Source organism: Cucumis melo, chromosome 3, assembly GCF_025177605.1.
Source record: "Cucumis melo cultivar AY chromosome 3, USDA_Cmelo_AY_1.0, whole genome shotgun sequence".
Taxonomy (NCBI): domain Eukaryota; kingdom Viridiplantae; phylum Streptophyta; class Magnoliopsida; order Cucurbitales; family Cucurbitaceae; genus Cucumis; species Cucumis melo.
The window spans coordinates 9,611,642-9,638,954 of NC_066859.1; the positions used below are offsets into that span (position 1 = coordinate 9,611,642).

General features: G+C 36.6%; 1 protein-coding gene across 1 annotated transcript; it reads left to right on the forward strand.

Annotated features, from left to right (window-relative positions):
• Window positions 1-98: 98 nt before the first annotated feature.
• Window positions 99-27,313, forward strand: LOC103504042 (small RNA degrading nuclease 5). Its single transcript, XM_008468471.3, has 14 exons — window positions 99-310; window positions 487-543; window positions 632-697; window positions 1,222-1,355; window positions 1,469-1,578; window positions 1,962-2,090; window positions 2,250-2,320; window positions 4,812-4,871; window positions 5,333-5,388; window positions 12,470-12,530; window positions 12,628-12,895; window positions 25,639-25,820; window positions 25,905-26,200; window positions 27,069-27,313. Exons 1-14 carry the CDS (start codon window positions 206-208, stop codon window positions 27,190-27,192), a joined length of 1,719 nt encoding a protein of 572 aa, XP_008466693.2. The 5' UTR covers window positions 99-205; the 3' UTR covers window positions 27,193-27,313.

Here is a 27,313-nt window from a genome sequence, read left to right on the forward strand (position 1 = left end):
AACTATTTCAAAACTCCTAATTTGCTACCATTTTTACCGTGGACACAATCAATTTTTTATTCTTCTCCCAAACACATAGGTTACGGTTGGACAAGACAGTAAATGAGTTTTGATTCACAATCTTCCATAGGCGTTGGGCTTTCGAGTTGAAGAGAGCAAAAAACTGTTTGGCTTCGTTCTTCACTCTCTGCTCCGAAAATTCACTATGCCATCTTCAAGTGTTTCAGGTTTGGATTCCGAAGACGAGGGCAAGTCGAACGTGGGTAAAACGCAGGAGAAGCCCTGCTTCTTCGATATATATGGAGCCGATGTATGCATTCTCTTCTTCATTTGATTTTTCATCTTCTATATAATCATTGTTCTTGTTGCTGTTATATCAATGAGTGGGTGTTCGGATTTCCTTAAACTGCATAACTTCTAGTCATTGTGCAACAGAATGACACCGGATTACATACTCCATTCTGCTTACTTTGATTCCTCTTGTAGGCCAAAGCTGAGGTTCTTTTCAAAACTCCGGAATCTAACTCAACTTTAAGTCTGCAAGTGGGTTTCTTTTAGTTGCCAAGTTTCTTCTAATGTTAAAGTCAGAAGTCACCATTAGATTTTTATTGTCGTTTATCTTTTTCTGCAGGATGTTCAACAACTTGTAACTTGGGTGCTTGCTGAAGGTTTCATGCCGCGATGGGTTTTTATCAAGGTCAATACCTTTTCAACTTTTAAATTATTAATATCTCTAACTTGAAATTTTTTTAAGCAAAGGAAGACTTGACCATGAACGTTATGTTTTTAGATAGAAATCAAATACCGGTGATGTTTGTTATTAGATTAAAGGTGTAGATCTCAAATTTTTTTTTAGCTACCTTCTGCCATTTTTTTCTTAATTAGACTTTTCTCCTTTCCTTTCTTCACTCCCATGTCCCATCACATATAATTATTTGAAGCTGCATCCTGATTTGCTCCTATGGTGTTGTGACCTGGAGATAAAATCTTACACATTTTGTTATCAACTTGTTTTCAGTATGTCTGAATTGGATTGAGAACTGGGATTTTGGTGGTTTTCTATCAGCTCTTGAAAGTTTACGGGCATGCTTAACTGTGAATGTTAATTTTTTTTGACAAATATTAGTTTGAAAGCCTTATGCTCTGTTATTTTATCCACCGTTGATGGCTTTCCAATATTTAAGATTTCCTCTGGTCACTTAAAGACTTAAATGTTCGCAGAATAAACCCCTAATCCCAAAAGTGGTTATGGTTTATCTCCCTGGCCTGGATGCTGCTCTATACATGTCGCAGTCCAAGATACTTCCTACATTTAAAAAATTCTGCGGCAGTCCAAGGGCAGTTTTAGCTCTTAGGTGCTCTTTCATTTATTGAACTTTGCAATTATTTATTAAACGTATCTTTTGGATTTTTTTTTTGATTTACTTACCATACAGTCCTTATATTTTTATTTTCCACATTTTGCTAGCTGTATATCAGATAGAATGCAAACAATTGATGCACTTTTGACGTGTAAGGTAAAGAGAAAGAGGGATGCAAACAAAGTAGACCTAAACAATAAGTTGACTTCTGAGCCAGGTCTGTAAACCACTGGCAACCTATTTAATTTTCTTCTTGTGCTGTTTTAGTATTCTTTCTATTTTCTTTTAGGAGTAGGGAATCATTGTACTTTATTACTACAACTGCATCTATTACTAGTTATTATTGTATAAACTTGTTTTTATTTGTCCTTGAGAGTATAATATGGTGATAACCTTTTCTGAGAATAATAATGTGCCACAAGGAGTTTAACTGTGAGTCTACATAGTTATGTGGGCAACAGACTGGTACTTTCCTGAGGAGAGGGAATTTTAGTGGCTATAATGCTAGTTGCAAGTGGTTTTGATGCCTTTTATCTACTGGCTTGTTTACATTCTCTTTCTCTCTTTTCCTCTCAATATATTTATTTGGAATGTGTACAGAAATATCTGGCCTTGAGAAAGAAGCACCAATATCTATCCAGCTCCCAAAGGAGTTACCTTTCCCTGTAACATATTATACGCTAACTGCTAAACAACTGGAAGACAATGGTTATCCTTTCAATCAACCAGGTGAGTTTATCTATGTCAGTTAATTGTTTGTGTTCTCTTGGGAAAAGCTGTATTTTAACACCCATGAATTCTCTCTCCACCCTACCCTACTGTCTGCACCCTCGCTGAAACGTTTTCTCAAGTTAGAAAGTTTCTAACTTAATTATTCATTTGATTTAGGTTTTATCCAAACACTTCCGGCTCCTGAGGGATGTTCACCTAATGAAATGTTGGCACTTGACTGTGAGATGGTAAGTCCATTCTTTTTCTTCCAAAATTTGAAAATCTAATGTATCTCAATCTAATGTATTTCAACGTATGCTTAATCTTGAGATGCAAGTGTATTTTCCACCCCATGTATTCAACAAATTATCATATTTATTTAAATCTTTGATTGTCTTTATTTCATTGTTCACGTCTTACTGCTCTTAGTTGAGGAATTCAATGCTCTGTGGCCCTACAAAATTAATGAAAAAGTTCTTTACAATACCATAGCATGGGCAGCGCTTTCCTTTATCTTTTGGGGCACTTGCAGCTCAAGAGAAATAGGCAAAATATTTAAGGGAAAGTATTTCTCTCTCCTTCCTTAAGAACACAATTTCTGTTGCTGTTCTTGGTCTAAATGTAGGAAAGCTCACTTTCATTAAAAGAAAAACATCAATGGGCAAGGACATACTAAAAATTAGCCCAAACATGAGTGGTCGGACCCTGACTACAAAAAATACTCCAATCTAGATAGAGGGCACAAGTTTTACATCAAGGTAGAGGCACAAGTAAATGGCATCAAGGAAACCATCAATAGCTCTTTCAACATCGATAAACTTCGTTTAAGCTGTAAAGAACAACATGACTAACAATTTTCATTGAGAAAAGAAAAAATGAAAGAAGGCAAGGGCATCAAAAAAAAAGTAAGCCCACAAAACCATCCCTTCTAAAATAAGATGTTGCTTAGGAAGTAACTACAAAAAAAAAAAAAAAAAACTTTGAAACCGAAGCCTAGAGTGACACATTAAACCTCAATAAGGACTCCAAACCTCTAAACACCAAATTATTCCTCTCTCCTCAAACATCCCACAATAAAGCACACACACCAACAAAGCACGGAATTAGGTCTGAAAGGTCGATGGAGGAAGAACTCATCGAGAAAACTCACAAGAATAGGTTCCTACAAGAAGGAGAAGGCAATTTGTGATATGGATGTATTTATCTTCTTCATTGCTCACTGCTTATTTTGTGCGAATTAGAAGAAACTTAGTAGGGTAGGTGCAAAACTCATCGAGAAAATACACCATCCTAGAGAGAGAGTTTGCAAAGCAAACTTGTTTTGTATCATATCATAAGTGTTTATACTCTCATGAGGAAGTTCTCACCAGAAAAAAATTATTTTTAGGATATCAGCTTTCTACTATGTCAATTTTTGTTGTATAAGAAGGGCAGGAGGAAAGATGGCACTGTCAAAATAGTGTTCATACTTTTTTTTTTTTGGAAAGGGGACTAGCCACTATTATTAATCATAAAATGCTCAAAGTACAAGAGTGTTATACAAAGAGCATCAAAACAAGGAGAAACTTAAGGATCAGTAGATGCACCTAGACATCTCAACTAAGTTGACACTCCATAATGTCCTCATCATATCCATCAAAAACCACAAGCCCAAATACAGAAATACAAAGATATAAAGACAGTAGCCATCCTCTCCTAGTAAAAAAGCCCCAAAAAAACCACCAGAAAAAGGCACAAAGGGGCTGAAAAATACATCTCCAAACAAAGCAAAATACGGATTAACAAAACAAAACAAAAATCAACAATAAAGTTTGCTGGACCACTAGCATAATCTAGCTATCAGGAAAAATAAAAGCCCTCCAGTTTAAACAAAGCTCCGAATGCTATAGGCTTCGAAATCTTTGCTGAGGGTGCACCAAGCTGAGGCGATACTGACTGCCGAATCAATAGTGTTCATACTCTTATGGCTAATTTAACATCATTTCAATTTGGTAAGAGCCAAGAGTGGAAGGCAATTTATGATTTGGATGCATATATCTTCTTCATTGCTCACTGCTTATCGGAAGTGCAATTGTGAAATCCTATTGCTGTTTATCAGTGGAATGTTCCTTTGGCAAGCCAGAAACTTGTTTGATTAGATGCTTACACTAGCATCGTTGAGATTATTTACAGATTTATTCACAAGCTGGGAAGTATGAAGATAACAGTTTTTTTTTAATTATTTTATGACACAGTCAAGAAATATCCATGACAAGGTAGTGTATTTATTTATTTTCTTCGTAAAATTTGGAGTTTAGCTAAGTTGTTGAAATGTTAATGTTGCATGTAGTTGATAAGCCTTGCCCTATACTTTTATTTATAATCAGTTAGCTAGGAAACGAGGGAAGTTTTGCGAGCTTCCCACCTCTCTCAATTTTCTACAAAGAACTCACTGAGCAGAAATTAGCCAAGATGCTCTCTTTCACGTTTCTCAGCTATATACTCTAGTCTCACTGCCAATATAACTAAAAGAATTCATTTTGGCCCCACTAATACACTTAATGCACTAACCTTCCTTACTCATGCGCTTACCCTCTTCCTCACCCTCTTCCGGGTATACAATTTCATAACAGGGGCCTATCAGTATTCTGTTCACATGCGTTAAGGCTACTGCAGCAGCAAAGACTCAATAATTATCTTTATTTGTAATTCTTGATATAATGCATTGTTAATACTTCTTTTTTTCTTTAATTTTATTAGTGTGTGACCTGTGAAGGGTTTGAGCTCACAAGAATAACCCTGGTGGATATGGAAGGACAGGTAGGCAATCTATCTCTACCTCGGTTACATCCTTGGTGAAAGCATTGGATTTTTGTACGATGAAACTTAACTGGTGCTTTAAAGACTTTAAATCAAGTACTTGACGGTTATTATCTGAATTCTGAAAAGTAATCTAGAACTGAACAGTTAATTGGTGTAACCATCTTGCTGAATGCTAAGTTAATTCAAATATTTTTATCTTAATCCTTTCTCAGCTTATGCTTCTCTTTGAAGTCAACGTGTTTATTTGATAATTTGAAGCTGTTGGATTTTAATTAGCATGCAGTTCTCGTTTGTCTAGCTAAAGTTTTAGACCACCTATTGCCAATTTTGGGCTAACAAAGTCATACCGATTTTCATTTAATTGGGGACTTTTTATATTTGATTTTAATTTTTTACCAACATGTTATACTTCTACATGTCCCATTGTTTTTATTTTTTCCTTTTCCTGGTTATTTCAGGTTCTCCTTGACAAATTGGTAAAACCATCAAATGCAATTGTTGATTACAATACGAGGCAAGATCTTCTTGAGCTTTTAGTAGACAGTTAGATTTGATGTTGATGATGAAAGTACTTGTGATGTCTCATATGTTTCTTTTTAAAAAATGTTATTAAGAAATTCATATGATGTGAAATTTTAGCATCCTGTATTTGATTGATACAATGATTCATGAAGCCGTTGTAGTTATATCACATATTTTACTATTCTTTAAATTAATTACCTTTGACATTGATGCTTGTTTTGTTTTGTTTTTGTTTGTTTGTTTTACGGATGAGAAACATGTAAGAGTATATTCAAACAAAAAAAGAAGAAGGTAGGGCTATCTTCCTGCACAAGAAGTGTTGAAGTTAGAGCGAAATATGAAATAACTTCCTTAATTCATTCTATACAATAGAGTTCAATATATATAGGCATACATGGAACCCTAACTAAAGACTAGTAAGTTACAATAAAGGACAAAAGGCCAATAAGCTCCTATATTTACATATATACTATAACACTCCTCCTCAAGCTGGAGCATATATATTAATCATGGCTAGCTTGTTACATAGGTACTCTATTCAAACTCCATTCAAAGCTTTTGTAAAGATATCTCCTAACTGTTCTCCTGTTTTTACATATCTAGTAGACAACAATTCTTGTATTTTTTCTCAAATAGAATAACAATCAATTTCAATGTGTTTAGTACCCTCATGAAATACTGGTTTAGATGTAATATGGAGAGCAGCTTGATTGTCACACCACAACTTAGTCGGAATTGTAGTATTAAAATTGAACTCAATCAAGAGTTGATGCAACCACATTGTTTCACACACTGCTTGTGCCATTGGTTTGTATTCTGACTCAACACTTGATCGTGAAACTACGCTTTGCTTCTTACACTTCTACGAAACCAATTTGCCTCCAACAAAAACACAATACCAAGAAGTGGATTTTCAGCTTCTTTTCATCTTGCTCAATTAGCATCTGAAAAACATTCAATGTTCATATGACCATGATCTTTATATAAGATCCCATGTCTAGGTGCAGCCTTAAGGTAACATAAAATTTGTTGTACTGCATCCCAATGTTCCATTGTGGATAAGGTCATAAACTGACTCACATTGCTTATCGAATAAGCTATGTTCAGACGTGTTACTGGAAGGTAATTTAACTTCCCAACCAGTCTTCTATATCTCTCGGGATCCTCAAATGGTTCTCCATCTTTTAACAATTGTAGACCAAGCATCATCAGAGTACTTGCATGGCTTGACTCCCAATTTTCCTGTCTCCGATAGCAAATCAAGCACATATTTTCTTTGTGACATAAAAATACCTTTCTTGCTTCTCATTACTTCAATGCCCAAAATGTGCTTCAGCACTCCCAAATTTTTAGAGTGAAATTGACTTTTGGAGGAAAGATTTTAGAGACAATATACCTGATGTGTCATTGTCGGTTGTAACAATGACGACCGAACAAGATCCTATAGTGTTGTCTAATTTGGTTCAATTGCAGGCTCAATCTATCCATGGTTTGTCTACTATATCTCAAAAGACCAAAACTGTTCAATTATAATCGTTGCTAATTCAGGTAACATGAACCACTGTCTCTCGTCTTCCTCCACACAGTGGGTCATAGATTCCAGTGCTACTGCTTATATGACAGGTGACAAATCGTTTTCTATAATTTTATCATCTACTTCCATTACTAGTGTTACCTTAGCAAATGGATCAAAGACTTCTTTTATTTGATCTGACACTTTAAATTTCGCCCCATCCCTTTCTCTGACATTTGTCCTACATTTGCCTTAGTTGTCATTTAACTTGATTTCTATTAGTCAAATCACTCGTGACCTTAATTGTTGTCTCATTCTATCATGGCTTGGCTACTGCTTGTTTTAAGATCTTGTAACAAGGAAGATTATTGGAAAAGGACATGAATTTGGAGGACTTTACGGTTTTGATCACTAAGTATCGACATCAACCATCGTTGCTTGTTCAAGAGTTGTTTCTCCCTTTGACGCCCATTTTGATAAACCGTCGCTTGTTCTGGTATTCAATGCCCATTGTCATCTTGGTCATCCATATCTCTCAGTCTTAAGAAAGCTTTGTCCTCACTCCTCAGTTTCATAACTTGTCTTCATTGAATTATGACTCATGTCAGTTTACTAAATTTCATTGTCTTAGCTCCGGTCCTAGAGTTGATAAACGAGCAAATTCCCTTTTGAGTTAGTTCATTATTATATTTGGGGTCTGTGTCCAGCTGTGTCCAATACTGAATTTCGATATTTTACTATGTTTGTTGATGATCATTCTCACGTGATTTTGTTATATTTTATGAAAAATCCTTTTTGAGTCACTTTCTCATTTTTGCAATTTTCATGCTGAAATTCAAACTCAGTTTGGTGTGTACCTTAAAACCTTGAGAAATGGCAATGTTGGTGAGTTAATTTTCAAAAGCAGTCGATTCGTACTTTTGTACACATGGCATCATTCACCAATCATCTTGTGCAGATACTCCATTCCAAAACGGGGTTGCAGAACGAAAGATTAGGCATATTCTTGAAATTGCACGGGCATTATCCTTTCGAATGATGTTCTAAAGCATTTCTGGATTGATGCGATTTCCACTGCTCGTTTTCTTTGTTTGTTCTTCAAGGTTAGATTCCTTATCATGTTCTTTTTCCAACAAAACTATTGTTCCCCATTGAGCCTAAAATATTTGGTTGTACTTGTTTTGTTCGAGACGTTCGTCCTAATTTGACAAAGTTATACCCCAAGTCTTTGAAGTGCATTTTCTTAGGCTATTCTTGTGTTAAAAAAGGATACAGATGTTATTGTCTAAGTTTGAATAGATATTTTGTATCTTGAGATGTTACTTTCTTTGAGCCTTTCACTAGCCATATGCCTAGTACGAGTTAGGGAGAGGAGGAGGATGATCTTTTTCTTTATACTCTCATGTCTCTAACTCCCTCCCTTGATCTATCTTCTCTAGTGTCTGCCCCTAATCATGTACCTATAACTAAAGTCTACTCTCGTCAGTAACAACCTCTAGTTGAATGTTCTATCCGAAAAGACTCTTTGCTATCGGATCTAGGACGAAGTGATGAGCTTCCTATTGCCCTTTGTAAAGGTGAACATTCTTGCCCTTATACTATTGCTTCTTGTGTATTTTATGACCAATTATCATCTCCTATATGTTCGTTTGTTAAATCTCTTGACTCCGTCTTGATACCTAAGATTGTTCATGAAGCTTTGTCTCATTTTGGGTGCTGCAGTGTGATTGAAGAGGTGAATGCCTTAGATGATAATGGTACTTAGTATTTAGTATCTCTTCTTGTAGTAAAGAAGACTATTGAGTGTAAATGGCTGTTTGCAATTAAAGTTAATCTCGATGGATTCATAGCTCGTTTAAAAGCACGCCTTGTGGCTAATGGTTATGCTCGAACGTATGGGGTTGACTATTTTGATACATTCTCTCTTGTTGCTCAGCTTACTTTTGTTAGGTTATTCGTTTCTATGGAAACATCTTAAGGTTGGCCTTTACATTAGCTTGATATTAAAAATACTTTTCTCCACAGTGATCTTCAAGAGGAAGTCTATATGGAGCAACCACCTGAGTTTGTTGCTCAGGGGGAGAATGATAAAGTGTGTCGCTTATGCAAATCCTTATTTTTGTTGAAATTGAGTCCACGTGCATGGTTTGGAAAATTTAGTAAAGCACTTGAGCAATTTGAAATGAAGAAAAGCAAATTGGATCACTCGATTTTCTACCAAAGATCTATGAGTGGAATTATTCTACTTGTATGTGTTGATGATATTATTATAACTGGACGCAAGTATATTGTTTCTCAAATCTTTTCTCCAAAGTCCATTTCACACAAATGATTTGGGAGTGCTGAAGTACTTTTTGGGCATTGAAGTGATGAGAAGCTAAAATGGTATTTTTACGTCACAAAAAAATATGTTCTTAATTTGCTATTTAAGACAGGAAAATTGGAAGCCAAGCCCGACAATGTTCGGATGATGCCTGGTCTACAACTATTAGAAGATGGAGAACCATTTGAGGATCCCGAGAGATATAAAAGATTGGTTGGGAAGTTGAATTACCTTACAGTAACATACATGTCTAGATGTAGCTTAATTGATATGCATTGTGGGTTTCCATGTATGCCTATATATTGAATTCTATTGTATAGAATGAAGTAAGAGAGTTATATATTTTGATCTAACTATTACCGAGTTGAGTGAAGAAAATGAGGAGGAACAATCAATTGATGAAATCAAATGTGAAGGTGTGGAAGTAGAGGAAGCCATTATAGAGGTGGAAGAAGAAAATACACATGGGCAACCTGATTTAAAGAAACTTGAAAACCCATTTGTAATCATACCCGAAAGAGAAGAAGAAAAAGCAATTGTCTGAGGTGAATGGTTTCGTGATATTTTTACTTGAATTCCCCTTTCTGACCCGACCCGAAAAGTCCAACAACTTCCTTATGATAATATTTTTCTTTCAACCCATTACCCATATAATTCGACCTAGGGGTGTTCGTGGGTTGGGATGAGTTGGGTTGAAGGACTTTTCAGATACAACCCAATTGTTCAGGTTGTAAATTTTGTTTTTTTGAAAAGGAAACATCCTTATTTATTAAAAATTTAAGCAAAATGTCATAGTACAAGAGGATTATACAATGAACAAACAATACAAGAATCAGAAGTGCATTTGGACATCTCAACAACTAGGTTGACGCCCCCTTAGCACCCACATCATATCCAACCATAATAAAGGAGCAAACAACAATTAAAGTCCGAGTGAAGGCTATCCACAACCAATACATCTCAACAAGAAACATAGAAAAAAACTCTAACAAGACTAGGAATAAAGTTACAGTCAAACAAAGAAAAGAACCTGCAAATGGAAGGAGCATCTGAGGTTGGGACTCCAAATTGAATCATCAATCAAGGAGGAAAAATGAAGGCCTTCCAATTTAGTAAGATATCTTGCATTGAGAAGTCTTTAAACTGTTCACTTAGAGAGCACCACGAAGAGGCATTCAGCCATGCAAAATCGTATCTATCGAATCAAGAAGAGACTTTATTGTGAAATACCTGTTGATTTCTCTCAAACCACCATTTCACCAAAATTGCCTCGACTGCATTGCACCAAAGCAAGGAAGCATTTTTTTTCCATAACCGGGTCTATAATTAACTGTAACATTATTCTTACAATCTTTATCAAGAATCCAACTGAGATTAAAGGTGTGAAAGAGTTAACTCCAACACTTGGTAGCATATACACATTCGACGATATGTGCAGTAGATCCTCATGAAATCTGAGACAGAATGAGCATATATGTGGCGAAATATAATGAGTGAGCAGTTCCTTTTGCATAACTTAAGCACAATTTAAACTCCCGACAACATAATCCATCAGGGTGTAAATTTTGTTAAACCCTTATTAGTAAATGAACCTAACCCAACCATGAAAAAGTTTGGGTTGGAGTTGGTTCGGGTTACTCGGGACATTTATTTAAATTTTTGTTCTATAAAGAGTATAATGTTAATATATAAAATTTGATTTTATTATTTCTACATATGGAATGAAGATTAACAACTCAATTTCAATTTATATAGTGAAAATTTTATTCTCGAAGTGCTAGAAAGCTATTTTTGGGGGTTGTTGGTGAATAAATTATTAAAGAACATTAATGAAATTTAATAGAACTAAAATAAATATATGTTTAGATAATTGTATCATACATGAGAAAAAATATACATGTTAAAAAGTTTGTACTAAGTTCGGATTGGTTCGGGTTGGGTTGAGTTATTCTAGTGAACCCATGAACCAACCCAACTCTTAAGATTCTCGTTTATTTGAACCTGAACCCATGAACCAACCCAACTCTTAAGATTCTCGTTTATTTGAACCTAACTCCACCTATCCCACACGAGTTGGGTTGAGAGTTGATTGGTTTTTTTTTTTTTGGGTCATTGGATTTTTTGAACACCTCTAATTTGACCCTCAAACAACCCTGGACCTGCCTCCAATTTGGAAAATTTTCAAATTGCTTGACCTATGACCCATGTTAATTGCAAATTTTGTAACTTTGCTACTCTACAATTTGTAAAGGAAAAAAAAAAAGAAAAAAAAAAGAAAAAAAAAAGAAACGCCTTCTAGTTGTGTCTAAAAGTGTGATGATTACATGTGACATGGAGTAGTGGATTGTTTGGTGGTATTTGTGTGAGGATAAAGAATTCTTGTTTTCATATTTCCTTACAATTTGTAAAGAAGGTAGCAAAATTTCCTTTTTTCCAACCATTTCTCATCTTGACTTCATGCTGCCATACCCAAACCAACTACAATTAATATGGCCCAACTTAAGTCAAAGTTATTTCAAGCTTGGAAAGAAGGGTTTTCTTCATTTGCTAAGGAGTATGATTATGTTATACTGGCAATGTAATTTTTGAACAACTTAGTTTTCAGATTCATTGATGATAGTCTTGATGGAAATAATTTTCTCTTTCAAGAGTGAAATGTTTGATACATTGGTGTACTTCGTGAAATTTGGTTGTCATCGATGTTAGATGGTCAGAGACGTTTTATTCTTTTGTTTTAAAATTCAAGGAGTTTCTATTTTTTGGGGCGAGGGGGTAGAATATGATGTAATAGGATTGAGATAATTTGGTAAATTCATTAATGAACCAAAAGTTATTGAATATAAGGGAAGAATATTTTGTTTATAGAGAATTAAATGTAAGATAGTATACTAAAAGAATAATTAAAGGAAACTAAAAGTAATTAATCAAGGATTAACCAAGATTAATTTGAATTTATCAAATTATCTCAATCCCATTGCATCAGTAATGCTACTTAAAGAATAGAGAATTTTTGGTTGTACAATAATGGTTCATTTCATCATGTTTGTACATGAACTTTTTGTCCAAGGTGAAATTCTTAGCTTACCTAAGTGTTAATGTCAGATGCCCAGTGTGTCGGTATGGCTACTATTCTCTAATTCATTTGTGTCCATGCGATCTCAAGGTGCAATATACTAATTAAAAACAAGGATCTATCCTCATTCTCTTTTTCATGTTTGTCTTTATGCGGCTTAACAGGTTTAGTGGAATTACATGCGAGATGTTAAGTGGGGTGACCATTAGTCTGGAAGACGTTCAGGTTCTCTCTTTGACACTGTACTCACTGATGTTATCTACTTGCAGCAATAATTGTTTGATGGAGTTTTTAAATCATTTGTGGCAAATGTACTTTGCAGAGAGATTTTTTAAATCTGGTTCACAAGGAGACTGTTTTAGTTGGCCATTCACTGGAGAATGACCTGATAGCATTGAAGATCTCTCATGATCTGGTAGTTGATACTGCAGTACTATATAAGCATCCCCGTGGCGGTTCTCATAAATCTGCCCTTCGGATTCTTGCTAAAAGATTTCTTTCCAGGGAGATTCAACAATCCGGAAATGGCCATGATAGTATTGAAGATGCAAGAGCTACTATGGAACTAGCACTTCTTAAAATTAAACATGGTAAGTGACATTCTTCTGACACTTTACTTATGATGAGCATAGTTTGACTGTTCAACTCTGAAGTTCATTAGGAATATTACCGTTTAGTGGTGTTTATTTCAGTTAGTTTAGTGTTTAATAATTTGCAATCTACAATTTCATTTACTGGTGTGAGAAAAGCTAATTGAGTTTCATGTTTCATGTTTGATGTATTCAGTATTCATTAGTTGCCGCATGTGATGTCATGATATTGCGGTGAAAATGAAAAGCCTACATAAACAAAGAGTGGTTAAACATATTTTTGAAGGGGTCAACTTGTTATTTGACCATTCCTCGAAAAGGGGTAGCATACTCTCAAGGAGGATCTTGTTGAATTTTTATTGGGTTGCTTTCATAATGGAATAGTAATCTAATGCAAATAGAACTCCTTGTAGCTTTTCTAAAAGGCTAGTGCTGCTGAGTTTTCTAACTACTGCTTGTGCTCATAAAATCTTGGTTAGAGTTCTTGTTGGGAAACTTAAAGAGGTGTCCCCACCATGATTTCACCTTCCATTATGCTTTTAGTAAGGGTTGCAATATTGTAGATCTTATTTCAGGGAAAATTAGGCAGTGGACAATGGGAGGTGTAAAAAGAAAAGGCTTTGCCTTCAAACTCAGACACAAGAAAAGCTTATGATAAGGTGGACAGAAACTTCCTCGCTAAGATCCTAGAAGTTAAGTGAATCAGAATGTAGATTAGAGGAACTCCTTTTAAACTGTTTGGCAATTGGAGTCCTTTTGTTAAAGCTCCCATTGTGACAGTAAACTATTCACGAATCCCTGAAATTGTTAAAGCTTCTAAGCATCAATTGAGGATCTCTTCTCTTCCTCTTTCTGTTTCTTCATTATTACTGAAAGTTGCATCCTATTAATAGAAAAAATGTACCTCCAAGTGTTCCCTTCCAATTTTTTTGCTTATCAATGGGTGAGGGCAAGATTCAAACACTAGAGCTTAGCTAGAATTCCCTTCTTCATTTTTTTACCGTCTCCATTTGTCTGAGTAGACTTCGTGGGTAAGGGAGTTGGTTGGCAGCATTGAAGGTTTCCTTGTAGGAGAGAAGAGTCCAAATTTACCACTTGCAATATGTGGGTAGCTCTGATATGATAAAATGGATTTTAACTCTAAAATGGAAAGAAGGGAGATAAATTCAAGATATATTACTGTTTGCAATTTGTTGAATCGAATGCACTTATGTTTTCGATCATGGAAGATGAATTTGATTAATATGGGGACTCTTCTTTCCCTTTTGCAAAAGTGTGTGTTGTTGAACACACTTATGTTTTTACTCATGGAAAATGATTGATGTGGTGACTCTTCTTTCTCTTTTCCAAGACCGTGTGTTATAGGTGAGAAGCGGCTCTATATTTTGGTATCTGATGGGAATCTCAATGGAAGTATTTATTGAACAAACAATTGCCCTAAGGCATGATACAAACACCAATGGAATTATGAACAACCACTACTAGTCTCTCACTCTCGAGAAGAGTCCCTGACCACATAAGTTACATAACCAACTGACTGGCTTATCTTTTCCTATCTTCCCTACTAATTCTATTTCTCTACTCTAAGTGGTCCCTCCATCACTCCATCTGTCTCCAACTCATCCCCAACTAAGCAGCATGAACCATGCTCCCACAAATTATTGTTTTCCCCTTCCTACCCTTTCTATAACATTGTATTTCAATTGGAGGTCTATCATTACCCTCCCCTTCAAGAACGACCTTGTCCTTGAGGTGATACTTTAGAAACTGCTTTTTGAAGTCATCAAATATCTCCCATGCTGCTTCATGATTTGGTAACCATTTCTATCCTACCAATACTTCCTAGTTCTGCACTCTTGTAGATGGATTCTTTCGATAAACAAACACTCGGTCAACCATTCATCTGTTTCAGTTGTATTGAAAGCAATAAACACGAAAACAAGGCTTACGTGGAAAACGAAGTATCGAGAGAAAAACCACGATATTGCTGTTCTTATTATTTTCTGATGATTTACAATAGGTACAAAGGGAGAATAAATAGAATACACAGACATAGAAAACGAAAAAATGTTTATGGTAAATCTTTCCAAAAATACCCTATGAGCCAAGCCTACTAATTCTGACACTCCCCCTCAAGTTGAGATGTAAATATCAATGAGGCCCAACTTGCTAACACAAAAGTCGAAGTTTGATATGAGAGCCCTTTGTTGAGAACATCTCAACCTGTTGGCTCGAAGGGACGTACAAAATGCATAGGCTCCCACTGTCAAGTTTTTCTTTGATGAAATGCCAATCAATCTCTACATGTTTAGTTTTATCATGTTGAATTGGGTTGCTAGCAACTAATAGCGGCTTTATTATCACAAAAAAGCTTAATTGGTGTCTCACACATTTGATGAAGATCAGACAGTACTTTCTGGAGCCAATTTTTCTCACATATTCCCAAACTTATAACTCGATATTCGGCCTCAACGTTGCTCCTGGCCATAACACTTTGATTCTTATTCCTCCAAGTTACAAGATAGCCCCATACAAAGGTACAATAACCGAAGGTAGACTTTCTGTCAACAACAAATCTTGCCCGGTCTGAGTCAATATATGCCTTAATGGTTTTTTTGTCTGTCTTTCTAAACATCAACCCTTTACCAGAGATGTTGTTTTCAAGTATCTCAGAATTCTGTTGGCAGCTTCCATGTGTTCCTCATAAATACCAGACTGCATAAATTGGTTGATAACACTCACAACAAAGGAAATATCAGAGCGAGTATAGGATAAGTAGATCAATTGCTACAAGGCGTTGATATTGTTCTTTATCAACTAGAACTTGATCATCGGAATTTTCTAGTCTACAGTTGAATTCAATAGGAGTGGCAGCAGGATGACATCCCTACATACCAAGGAAATATTTTCTCTGAGACATGAAGTTGCCTTCTTTAGGTATGGTCACCTCCATTCCAAGGAAATATTTTAGATTTCCTAAATCCTTGATTTCAAATTCGTCACCCATTTTCTGCTTTAGTTGATTGATTTCTACTTGATCATCTCTAAACAAAACAATGTTGGATATACACTATTAAATTGCAATCTTTCCAGTCTTCGAAACCTTTGTAAATAAAGTATAATCAGAGTGCCCTTGATTGTACCCCTGAGACTTGACAAAGGTAGTAAACCTTTCAAACCATGCTCCGGGTGATTGTTTCAGACCGTATAAGGATTTCTAATGTTTATAAACCTGCTAACCAAATTGGGTTTCAAATCCAAGTGAGGAGCTCGTGTAGACTTCCTCCACTAGGTCTCCATTTAGAAAGACATTCTTAACATTATGTTGGTAGAGTCCAATCTTTGTTAATAGTAACAAATAGTAGGACTCTAACAATGTTCAACTTAGTAACGAGAGAGAGTTTCTAAAAAATCAACACCATAGGTTTGAGTAAACCCGGTTGCAACTAACCTTGCTTTATGTCTGTCGAGTGTTCCATCGACTTTGTATTTGAGAGTGAACATCCATTTACATCCCACGGTTTTGTGTCCTTTGGGTAGAACTAAATCTCCCATGTTTAATTTTTTGTAAAAGCCTTCATCTCTTCCATAATGACATTTTTCCATTCAGGACACTCTAAAACAACGTGAATATTTTTCAGTATTATGGTAGAATCAAGATTTGCTGTAAAAGCGCTGAATTGTGGAGAGATTGTCATAGGAAACATAGTTACAAATGGGATGTTTCGTACAAGACTGGGTACCTTTTCTCATTGTAATGGGAATGTCAAGGGATGGATCATACTCATCAAGTTTCCCTGATGACCCTGTTCAATTTCATTGTTACTGGTTTCTGCTTTGTCCTTGGTCTTATCACCATTGTTCTTTTCTTCCACATTCTCAAGAATAGTAACGTCAGACCTGTCATTCTCACTCATTTTTATTATCAATACAAGGTTTAGTAGGATTTTTCATACCTTGATCTTGAGGAGGTTTAGAGTCTTGGACCGGAGTTGACTAATCAGTGGGGGACTTAATTTTCTTTCTGAGATTCATCCTATAGTATATTTTCTAGGGAACTTGGTTTGTGGGTAGGACTATGGGGTGAGGATCGGAGTCTGACATGGTACAGGGAGTATGATGTAATTCAAGGTTGGGTAATTTCCTTAAATGAATTCTCTGCCTTTTTGTGGCTAGAGAATGGGTATTTATTGATGAATTTTGATAGGTAGTTACAATTAGTCATATGAGAGTTTGTTACAAATGGTTAGGTAGTTCGGGTTAGGATAACTAATCAGCTTACAGCTGATTAGTTTAAACTATTAACAATTTAACTGCTATAACTGTTATCTTATTACATCATTCCACCCCCGAGACAGAACTCGACCCGAGTGAATTAGCTGGCTAGTTTGAAATCATCTGATGCACAGTAATGCTTTAGGTCAGCCACATTGAATACTGGATGAATATGCAAGTCAGCTGGTAGTTCTATTTTGTAGGCGTTATCTCCAAACTTCTTTAGGACTCGGAATGGACCGAATTGTCTATCCTTGAGTTTACTGTATGTTCTGGCTGGAAATCGATTTTTTCTGAGATGAATCATTACTAAATCTCCTTTAGCAAAGGAAGCCTGTCTCCTCTTCTTGTCTGCTGTCCTTTTGTTGGATTGAGTTGTCTCTTTCAAGTGATCGTGGACTTCTTTATGTAAGCTTTCAATTTTTTCTATCATTTCTTTTGCTTTTGTGTTGGTGTCTACAGTTGTAGGGAGTGATGTTAGGTCAAAAGTGAGTCGTGATTGCTTAGTATATAAAACCTCAAATGGACATTTGCCGGTAGATCTGTTTTTCATGTTATTGAAAGCGAATTCTGCTTGAGTAAGAGCTAGATCCCATTGTTTTGGTTTAGATCCACTAAGACAACATATCAAGTTGCCTAGTGTTCTGTTTGTGACTTCTGTTTGGCCATCTGTTTGGGGATGTGCTGCTGTGCTGTATTTTAAGGTTGTGTCAAGCTTCTTCTATAGTGCCCTCCAAAAGTGGCTTAAGAATTTGACATCCCGATCAGAAACAATGGTTTTGGGTACTCCATGTAGTTGAACTATCTCTATGAAAAAGAGATTGGCTATGTAGATGGCGCCATTTGTCTTTTTGCAGGCTACAAATTATGTCATCTTGCTAAATCTGTCTACCACGACCATGATCGAGTCATATTGTCTTTGAGTTTTGGTCAGTCCAAGCATGAAGTCAATTGACAAATCCTCCCAAATGGAAGTTGGGATGGGTAGTGGTAAGTATAGGCCTCTTGGAAATTATTTCAAAAGTCTTGTCTTGCCCAAAGTGTCCAGCCAACCCTCTGTAATGAGATTATAGAGCTTCTCGTAGTGATGTGTGTGGGACACACAATTGATCTCCTTTGAACAAGAAACCTTCCACTATATGAAAGTCTTCAGCCTTGATATAGTTGCTGCATTTAAAGCATATTTCAGAAAAATCGACATCTTCTTCATATAGGTTAGGGAGGTGCTTGAATGCCTCTATTTCCTTGGATAGGAGAGTGAATAAGGAACTCTTTTTGGGTAGGGCATCTGCCACTTTATTATCTTTTCCACTTTGATGCTTGATGACAAAATCAAATCTCTATAGGAAGGAGATCCATCATGCGTGCATCCGGTTGATGCTCTTTTGCGATTGGAGATACTTTAGGGAGAAGTGATCGGTTAGGAGTATAAATTCTTTACATAGAAGGTAGTGTTCCCACTATTTAAGTGCTCGAACAAGGGCATGAAGCTTTTGTTTGTATGTGCTCCAAGACTGCCTTGATGAACTCAACTTCTCACTGAAATACTTAATTAGGTGGCCTTGTTGGGATAATCCAACTCCAATTCCAGTTCTGCATGTATCAACAACCACTTCAAATGGTGATGCGAAATCTGGCAATTGTAGGATAACTGGAAGTTAGCCTTCTTTCTCTCTTCAAAACTCTCATGCTGTATTTGATCCCACTTGAAGTTTCCTTTCTTTAAACAATTGGTTAAAAGGGGCACTATTGAGCTGAAGTTTATGATGAATCTTCCGTAAAAAGATGTCAAGCCAAGAAAAGTTTGCACTTCCTTGATGGAGGTTGGTGCTGGCCAAGTGTGCATTGCTTCTACCTTTTTAGGTTCCATGCCTATCTTCCCTTCTTTGATCAAGAACCCAAGAAAGACAATCTCCTTGGTCAGTAATGTGCACTTCTATGGATTAATATACAGCTCTGTTTCTGTCAAGACTTGAAACAACTTTCTTAAGTGCTGAATATGTTCTTTATTGTTGTTGCTATTATATACAAGGATATCATCAAAGTAAACCACTATAGACCGGTTTAAGAAAGGATGTAGCACTTAAAGGTACTTGGAGCCTTGGATAAGCCGAAAGGCATCACCAACCGCTCAAACAATCCTTCACTTGTCTTGAAGGTTGTCTTCCATTCATCTCTTGGTTTGATTCTTATTTGATGGTAGCCACTTTTTAGGTCAATTTTTGAGAAGATAGTAGCCTTGCCTAGTTGATCCAAAAGGTCTCCAATCTGAGGAATAGGAAATCGATATTTCACAGTAATTCAATTAATAGCCCTGCTGTCCACGCACATCCTCCAACTTCCGTCCTCCTTTGGTGTGAGCAATGCAGGTACAACACATGGGCTTAGGCTCAGCCTGATGTGCCTTTCTTTAGTAAGTCCTCAATATGATCATGCAAGACATGATATTCTTCTGGACCCATCCTATAGTGAGCTAGATTAGGCAATGATGTTCCTGGGATAAGATCAATTTCCTTATGGCTCCTTCAAATGTGGGAGTTCTGCAAATAACTTCTTTAGTCTTGGTTCTATGATTTCATGTTCCTCCTTCTGGGATTTATCAGCAATTACTAGTTCCAAAAGGGCTTGCTCCCTTTTTATCAACAATTTCTTCCCACTTATAGTGATGAAAAGCTACCCCGCATTCTTTTGCTGCCTTATATCTTCTGTGTTTTTCTTTGTCAATGGGAGTAGAATTACTTTCTTTCCTATCCATTGGAATTTGTATGTATTTTCTCTCCCCTATGTAGGGTTCGAGTGTCATGCTGCCATGGCTTCCTAATTGTAAATGGCATACATCCATTTCAATCATATCACACACAATCTAGTCTTTATAACCATGTCCAATGGAGAGGGAAACTATGTAGATCTCTTTGATTGAAGCCTCACCTCCTTTCCTTACCCATCCTATCTTATATGGATTTGGGTAAGGATTGGTTTTCAAATTTAGGATGGTTACAAGCTTCCTTGCCACGAAGTTCTCACTGCTTCCACTATCAATTATTACGTCACAAACTCTCCTGTTGATAGTACATCTCGTCTTGAATAGGCTGTGGCGTTGGGGATTTGTTTCTTCTTTAGGGACAATGAGGACTCTTTGAATAACATAAGAGATTCGATCCCCATCATCAGCTTCAATGAATTCTGCTTCCTCTTCTTCTTCTTTATCATCTTCACTTATAGAATTGCTCTCTTTGTCAGCTAATGCTATAGTTTCCCTTTGAGGACAATTGTTGGATAAGTGGCCAGATTGGCCACATCGAAAACACTTTTCCAAAGATGGGCGAGTGTAGGTATTCTGGCTCTTCCCTTTGTCTGTATTGTCCTTTTTCTTGGCTGCATCTTGAGTATCAACATCTTTACTCTTACCTCCAACTGACGTCGATGGTTGTTCATTCGTTCTACTGCTGTAAGATTGTTTCTTGGAGAAGTTTACTTTCCATGTAGTCTTTCTATTTGAGCTCTTTAATGGTGCAACCATCATTTCTTCCACCGTTTCTGCAAGGGAGATAGCTTAAGACAAGAAATGAAATGGTTGTAATTTTACCTTCTCCTTTATATCGAAACCTTCTCCTTTATATCGAATCGGAGACCTCCAATAAACCTTGCTATTTGGTGCTGTTCATTCTCACCCAGATTGGTTCTTGCGCTCAATCTGTATACTCCGCTATTGATCGACTTCCTTGGTGGCAATTTTGGTATTGGTTGTATATTGTTTGCTCGTAGTTTGGAGGTAAGAAACGTGCCTTTAAAAGCTTCTTCATCTTCTCCCACGAGCAAATGGGTGGCTTGCCACACCTTTGTCTATTAATTTCCAACTGGTCCCACCACGCCGAAGCTCCTCCTTGCAGCTCTAGAGCCACCAAATGGACCTTTTTTCGATCAAGAGTGTCCATGTAATTGAAGAAGTTTTTTGTGCTTTTAACCCAATCCAAGAAAGATTCAGTATCACGCTTACCATTGTAGACTGGGAGGTCAATTTTCATCTTGTAATCATGATGAAATTCTCTTCGTGCTTCTTGCCTTCTGTAAGCTTGTCCTATTTGAAAATCATCATTGTTATTCCAGATGTTTCCTTGCTCATCGCCGCTTGAGGAATCATCTCGTTGCCCATTCTGCCAAACTTCATAGTCTTCTTGGGTATCATCGTTAGCGTATCGCAGCAGAACTTCATTAGGCATCCTTCTTCGGTCATTTCTTTGATCGGGCAAGTTTCTATGGTTCCTTCGTGCTTGTCGGCCTCCTCTGTTTTCATCGTTTCTGTCACTGATTGCATTGGCTTCAATCCTTGCCGGTGCTAGTAGTCCGTCCATTCTCCGATTTAACGTCTCTATACTATCCATCATCCTATCAAACTTATCGTGCAAATCTCCCAAGGAGTCTTCAACGGTCAGCAAGCGTATTGTTGATGTCCTTGGAGAGAGAACGATGATTTCTTTTGCTTCTTCTTGCTCACGGTTCCCTCGCGGCTGGGATAGCTCCTCTTTGGCCAGCCATTCAGTTCCCATGACCGAGGCTGCTCTGATACCACTTTGATGTAATTCAAAGTTGGTTAATTTCCTCAAATTAATTCTCTACCTTTTTGTGGCTAGAGAATGAGTATTTATTAATGAATTTTGATAGGTAGTTACAATCAGTTATATGAGAGTTTGTTACAAATGGTTCGGTAGTTAGGGTTAGGATAACCTAATTAGTCTACAACTGACTAGTTTAAACTATTAATTGTCTAACTGCTAGAACTGTTATCTTATTACATCAGAGTAGGTTCGACAAATTCCAAGGTGCAGTTAGTCTCTTGAATCATTCACACTCTCTCCCTGAAGATGGCTAACGAGAAAGAAGGGTTGGTCCTCATAGAAAGTAACATCCATAGTGATAAAGTATTTTCTGGAAGGCAGATGAAAACATTTATAATCGTGCTGATGAAGGGGATACCTAACAAACGCACATGGGCCTATGTGTCGACTGAAGCGGTGCGTGAGGTTGTTTCTAGTTAGAGGGCTGAGCAGATGGCAACGAGGGTGGGTCCACTGTGTAGATTGGCAGTTTCTAAAGCTGTTGGAGTAACTTTTCCATGGCGGTGGCGATAGCTTCTAGTTTGGTCTGGGTTTCTCCCAGACTATTTTCCACAGTTTCGTTATTGCTTGGCTCTGATTCCATATTAAAAGCAATAAATATGAAAACAAAACTAACGTGGAAACCTGAGTATCGGGAGAAAAACCACGATATTGTTTTCATTATTTTTTGATGACTAACGATAGGTACAAAGAGAGAATAAATAGAATACACAACTGACAAAAAACGAAAAAATTGTTTATGGTAAATCTTTCCATAAACAATCTTTCCAAAAATACCCCATGGGCCAAGTCCACTAATAATTCTAACAAGTTGGATAAGGGAGCATAGATTGGACCTCGTGATGCTGTCCCAATGCTTGTGTCAGCTGAGAAACATGAAAAATAGGATGTATAGTAGCTGCTAACTGATAAGCAACATTCCCACTCGTTCAATTACATGATTGATGATATGATCCAAAATATTTTTGGAAATTCTAACGGCTTTTCGTTTCTCGTTGGACGCAAAGTCTGACTGTCTATATGTTGAATCTTTAAAAATACCAAATCATCCACCTGGAATTCAACTTCTCTTCTCTTCTTATCAGGAAACTTTTTCATCTGATCTTGAGCCACTTGTAAATGCTCCTTCAAAACCTGCAATGCGTCATCTCTTTCCCTTGACTTTTGATCCAATGTAGTATTAACAGTTGTGGATTCACCATAGTAAAGCAAAGGAGGTGGTAGATGACCATATATTGCCTGAAATGGAGTAATTCCTATCGAAATTTGATATGTGGTATTGTACCCATATTCCACCAACTGCAACCGCAATGTCCGCTCTTTTGGCCTCTCCCCACAAAAACAATGCAAATAAGCCTCGACAATTTGATTCACCACCTCAGTTTGACCGTCCGATTGAGGATGATAGGCTGAACTTCTATTGAGCCGAGCCCCTGCCAAACTAAAAAATGGTGTGGCATGTGGGCTGACTTCTATTGCAAATGATAGGCTGAACTGCTGAACTTCTATCGATAGGCTGAGCTTCAGTTGTTGACATCAATGTTGGTGTAGGGGATCTTGGCAAAGCTACCTAAACTTGGACTTACTCTTGATTATTTGGCATGGCACGTGGTGATAAACCGAAAAACCTTATCTTCTGGAACCCTTTGGTGGGGAAAATTGAACAAATGGGTTGCTTACTTCAATTTAAGGTCTTTTGCGGATTTTCCATATTATTTTCTCTAGGCTTTCTAAGCCCCCAAGGCTTTTCTTTATCAAATTACAAATCCTAATTTGGATGGAGGGTATAATAATGTCATCTGTTATGTTGGAGTTTTGTATCTAGTCTCTAGATGCTTGTTGGCCTTGATATTCGGAAAATCTTAGAAAGAAACATATTCTTACAAAATGGTTGTCGTTTCAAAAGAATTTACCTCTCTTGAGAAGTGTGTGATTTTGTACAAATATGATAGTGGTACGAGTGGCTACCAAAGGAATGTACACAGTGGTTATTAGCAGCTTTTGATGGGCATCACTTGAACTGATAGCTCCTTTGGGCATTGCAAGTGGTACGAAGAATTTAAAATAGTTCCCAGGATCAAGAAAGAGTCTTACTTATTGGAGGTTCATCCTGAATCTCTTTTCAAAAGGAAAGGGTCACAATCTCAACCTTTTCAAAAAGCGTTAACTTTTCAATGAAAAAGAAAAAATGAAAAAAAAAAACAGCTTTAATTGATCATTTGTAGTCCAGAAATGAATAGGGGTTTCCTCACAAAATTGCTATGGAGATTTGAAAACGAGTCTAATGCCCAGAGAAAAATAATTGATGCCGTTTATGGAGTGGGGACCACCGGGTGAATTCTAGTCATATTGAAAGCACATCCACGGGTGGTGGGTATTGATAAAGACAGTTTATTTTTCTTGCAGTTAATCAAGTTTAAAGCTGAAAGTGCGCTTAGAATTTGGTTTTGGGAGGACATGACATCTAGATTGGGGATACTCCCGAGGTTTCTGTGAAAAAGACCAATCTCAAGCTTGCTACTTTAGGATGAAAGGGGGCCTTTTGATGTTAGATTGATGAATGGATCGATTTTCTTTGTGTGATTGATCCTGTTTGGTCAGAAGAAGACTACGACAAATTTAGATGGGGTATGGGGAACTAGTTACCAAGTCTACTTTTTTTTTCATTTCTTGATATTGAATAATGGGCTTGCGATCTCCTTGGTGAAAGAAATTTGAAAGTTCAAGGTTCCCAAAAAAGTGAAATGTTTTCCTCTTGACGATAATCTATTGAAGTATAAACACAACAGAGAAGCTCCAAGGAATGTTCCCTTCTTGGTACCTTTACCGATAGGTTTGCAGAATGTATATGAATAATGATCAATCATTAGATCTAAGAGCATGGACCCACGGATACGACAGGACACGGCGATACACCAATTTCTTAGATTTTAGAATACGGACACGTCAGGGATACACTATTTTTTTAATTATTTTTTTAGAATATATTTTAATTTAACATAAAATACTAAATGTACTCCACTAAAGGAAGCATAAAATGTCGATTGTCAAATTAATTAGCCATTTTAGTTTGTACGAGTACATGACAAAAAACTCTTTAATGGGCAGGGACTAGAGTTTGTAGATGTCATCCTAACATTTAAAAAGAAAAAAGAATATAAAAGAATTTCAACTTGAAATAGGCAATGGCTAACAACTAACATGATATATAGATTTAAAGAAGAAAAAAATTATGAACTTTAAGGATTGGACACTGTTAAACGGGAGTAACATTTGAAGTTTGCTGTTTGGGGCATTGCTGCGCAATTTTGGTGCATGGAAGGGGAGCATATACAATTTAAATTTTAGGTTTTGTGATTTTTTATATTTTTTAAATAGAAAGTTAATGGGCTTTAAAATTTCCGCCCATTCTTCTTTATTTTTCTTTTCCAGCCTGTCCGTGAAGTATCTGTGTGTTCAAGCGTGTCTGAATTTTTTTTAAAAAAACAGGACACCCAAAATGGTGTGTCGGACACGTGTCCACCACGTGTCTGGACGAATCTGAGTCCGCAAAATGTCTGATATTGACACCACCTCTAATATGAGGTGTCCGGGCTTCTTAGCACTAGACCGTCTGTTTCTACACTGCCATTTTGCTTTCAAGGGTTTTTACTTTCAAGACTCTTGTTCCATTCATATGTTATAACTGTTACCATTCCTTTAGGACTGACTGTGGGAAAATTATTCGCAGCAGTGTTGATTGATAGCAAGCATATCTTTTGCGTTGTACAGTTTAGTCCTGGGATCATCTTACCTTGTGACGTTGTGTTATAAATTGTCAAATTTTAAGGTTTTTCTCTTGTTTTCAATCAGGACCTGACTTTGGTTCACCTCCATCATTAATTCGAAAGAAACTACTTAATATACTTGGTGAGTGTGGAAAGACATCTTCTTTCATTGATGATATTTCAACGGTGAAGAGATATTCCTCTGAATCATCACATGCGTTTCCTGTAACTTCTGATGATGAAGCTCTTTCAAGGGCAAAAAAGGAGGTTGGCTAACTGCTGATTGTATTTGTCTGAAATTTCAAATATAACTGATATCTAATGGTTTGTTTGGGCCTATTATTGTACTAGGCAATGAATGAGAAAGTTCACTTCATCTGGACACAGTTTTCAGAATTGAATTCTTACCATAAGAAGCAGGTAGATGATGAAGAAAAATTAAATGTCAAGCTTGCAGAGTTGCTGTCATTACTTACGTGTGATACAAAATCTGTCAACAAGAAAAGGAATAGGGCCAAGATCTCTGTTGAACTGCAGGAAATTTTGGCTCGCATGGATTCTAGAATCAATGACCTCTATACCTCATTACCTACTAATGCTATGCTTATCATTTGCACTGGTCATGGCGACATAGCACTTGTACAGAGGTATGTGAATTGCCCAACTGAAATCATTCCTTTCCATTTATTATGGTAAATTCTGACTGCTTCCAAGTACCTAAGTTTCCATTTGATAGAACAAGAGAAAATAACAAAGAATCCAGCAATTATTAAAACATGGATGACAAAATACTGCAGGAGTTACCACTTTCTGTCTGCTTCTTTAAACTTATTCATGTAGTGATTACTTTGATAAATCGATTAATGAAAAACTTGTTAACTGAGCTCAACGTACCTTATGGCTATAAATTGTGATAAAGAAGAACTCCTTGGGTGAAAATTAGCAAAAAAGAAAGAGGAAAAACTCCTTGAATGGCTAATGTAATTAGCTCTTCTGTTATTACTTTCCTTTGCGCTATTATTAGCTTTTGTTTTCACCGCTTAAAAGAAGATTCGTTGGATTGAATATTAGTATTGGTGGGAACACAAAACCTTTACGACTTCACTAATTGGTTAAAACTTAGAATTCCCTACATGCAGTGGTAAGAAAGGATTATGGAGCTAATAGACAACCTAAAGTTCAATACATGGTAGTTACTTATATAAAAGAGAGAAAAAGTACAAATAGGAGTTTTACAAGGCTCGATAGTCCCCATTGGAGTTAGCTAGATTTAGTTCTTAATTCTTCTTTTTGTGTATGTGTTAAGCAGTTTGTTTGTTTGATCTTTACGTGTAGTTCGAAAATTTGTAGGACATATCTTAGGTAGGTAACTACTACCGGTACCTTAGAGTTCGAATATATTTATTTCGAAATACTTGTTTCATATCAATTCACACAAAAATTGGTGCATTTCTCGTGAACTTCATTAGGAGTTGTGTTGTTTTTAAACAGTATCTGATATACATTTTGATGTAGATTGAGAAAAATGCTACAAGAGCAGAGTGAAACAAGCATATGCCGTGAGAAGATTGTTAAGGTCTTGGAAGAGCTCCATGCCCAAGCTGAAGTAGCTTTGTGTTTTGTATGTACAAAACATTGATTAGTAAAATCCTAAATCTTTTATCAATTTTTGATCCTTTGATGTAATATATCATAATTTAAGATCCAAACTTTTTGGCCGATGAAACTATACTCAAGTCAATGCATCCTACATGTGGGTA

Excerpts from the sequence above, each read along its gene's own strand:
- LOC103504042 (XM_008468471.3), top strand. The coding sequence starts at position 206 with ATGCCATCTTCAAGTGTTTCAGGTTTGGATTCCGAAGACGAGGGCAAG. Across the intron at positions 4,872-5,332 it reads TGGTGGATATGGAAGGACAG|GTTCTCCTTGACAAATTGGT; the intron begins GTAGGCAATCTA and ends TGGTTATTTCAG. Across the intron at positions 12,531-12,627 it reads TTAGTCTGGAAGACGTTCAG|AGAGATTTTTTAAATCTGGT; the intron begins GTTCTCTCTTTG and ends TGTACTTTGCAG.